A 2,131-nucleotide genomic window follows, 5' to 3' on the forward strand; every position below is an offset into this window, starting at 1 on the left:
CTTCAAGGCATCTTTCACATCTTTATTTCTTAAGCTGTAGATCAAAGGATTCAACATTGGAATCACCACAGTGTAGAACACAGACACCACTTTATCCAGTTCCAGGGCATAGCTAGTGCTTGGTCTGGAGTAAATGAAGAGAATTGAACCATAGTACAAAGTGACAGCTGTTAGATGAGACCCACAAGTAGAAAATGCCTTTAGACGGCCTTGGGTAGAGCGGATATTCAAAATGACAGCAATGATGAAGAGATAGGTAGCAAAAATTAGTACAGTGGGACTGATGATGTTGGAGGCAAGTATGTAATAGAACACAGCTTGGTAGCTCTCCTCCACATCACATGCCAACTTCACAAGAGGGGGCAAATCACAGAAGAAATCATCAATGACATTGTTTGCACAGAAGCTCAGGGTAAATGTTTTGCTGGTGATGATGGTTGAATTAAGAATGCCAACAAAGTATGAAGCCACAACAAGACTGGCACACAACCTTAGGGACATTGCCTGAGAATAAAGCAGGGGATTGGAGATGGCCACATAGCGGTCATAAGCCATGGCAGTCAACAAATTACTCTCAATATAGGCCAGCCCAGCGGAGAAGAAGAACTGAACCAAGCAGCCAGCAAAGGGGATGCTTTTGTCTTCAGAGATGCAGGTCATGAGGATTTGGGAAGCATAGACAGAAGAATACCAGATATCCAGGAATGAGAGGTTCCCAATAAAAAAATACATGGGTGTGTGGAGTCTAGAATCAGCACAAATCAGAGAAATCATGCTCATATTCCCCAAGAGACTGAAGATGTAAATGATGAGGAAGATCAAAAAGAGTATTCTCTGTAACTGCAAGTCAGCTGTGAATCCTAAAAGAATGAATTCCTTCACTTTGGTGAAATTTTTCTCTTCCATTGGCTTTGGATTTCTGAGTTCCCTCTTTGGGAAAAGACCAATAAGAATGCCATGAGTTAAGATATCTGCATCCTCCTCTTCCCAACCTTGTCATTTTGGATCATTAAAAATCCCAAGTGGCCCAACTAAATGGCTTATGGTGAAATGTGTTCTTGCTGAACTGAACGTTACTCCTTTTGGGGAACCAGTTCTGTGTTTCTGCCTTAACATCACAGTTATAATGCAAACTGTACAATGTGTATCATCTTATTTTTAATCTAATTTGTCCTCATTTCAGGTGAGTCTGAATTGTTTATCTTCTCAACTGCTGGAACTTACCTTGACTGGGGACAATCTAAATGATAAAAAAAAAAGAGAGAGAGAGAGAGAGAGAGAGAATAAGAAAGGTATTCTGATATCTTTTCCTTTGGTCTTTTTCCAGGTGTTTACATGGAAAAGTATAATTTATTCTATTAACTCTATTTTGTAATCATATGAAAGGTCACTAGACTTTAATTTCCTTGAAGAAAATAACTATGTTTAATTTCCCATTTACCAAGCATCAAGGTTGGACTGGAGTAGAAAAGGTGAAATTGTTGTATAAATGATTAGAATTCCTTAGATTTTTTTTTTTTAATTTGAGGTCATATCTATAATTATGATCATCTAAGACATGCTGAGGAAAAGTAGGAAAATAGTAGTTGATAAATATTTGTGCTCATATTACCGGTTGAATACCCTAAGGAAGCAAAGACCCATAAACACTGGCTCAGTGAATAGCTTGTTATGGTAATGGAGCACTGAGAATCCTTCTTCCTGAGAGGTAAAAGCAGGAGACGGGAATGTTGCCAGCAATGGGGGAAGCACTATGACTACTTGTCTGTGTGACAACCTGGAGCAGCAGAAACCACTAACCATGATCAAGGAAGAGCAAAATTGTGATTCCCAGTGTTCTCCATTCGCACTATGCCTAACATTTATGCTATAAGAGCATCAGTTAAAAATCTCTTAAACTAGAAAAAATATTTAATTGGCCATTATGCCAGGCAATGGACCTAAAATTATACTAGAAAAATAATGAATGCTATCTTGGAAATGCTCCTATTTGATGAGAGATGATTCCTTTCCACTAGAATGGTAAGATGTATATAATGCAATTTTAAAAACAAAGTTTCATGTCATAATTAGATTAAAATAAAAAGTTTTTTTCCTAATACCTGAAAGAGGATTGGAGTGTCATTTTAGT

At 37.8% G+C, this 2,131-nt stretch overlaps 1 protein-coding gene across 1 annotated transcript; it reads right to left on the reverse strand.

Annotated features, from left to right (window-relative positions):
- LOC143645597 (olfactory receptor 9G19-like) lies at positions 1 to 906 on the reverse strand (the record flags this gene model as incomplete). Its single annotated transcript, XM_077114873.1, has 1 exon — positions 1 to 906. A coding segment is annotated over exon 1 (906 nt), but the record flags the coding sequence as incomplete, so codon positions are not given.
- Between the last annotated feature and the right edge of the window lie 1,225 nt (positions 907 to 2,131).

The sequence above is a fragment of the Tamandua tetradactyla genome, chromosome 9 (assembly GCF_023851605.1).
Source record: "Tamandua tetradactyla isolate mTamTet1 chromosome 9, mTamTet1.pri, whole genome shotgun sequence".
In the NCBI taxonomy this organism is placed as follows: domain Eukaryota; kingdom Metazoa; phylum Chordata; class Mammalia; order Pilosa; family Myrmecophagidae; genus Tamandua; species Tamandua tetradactyla.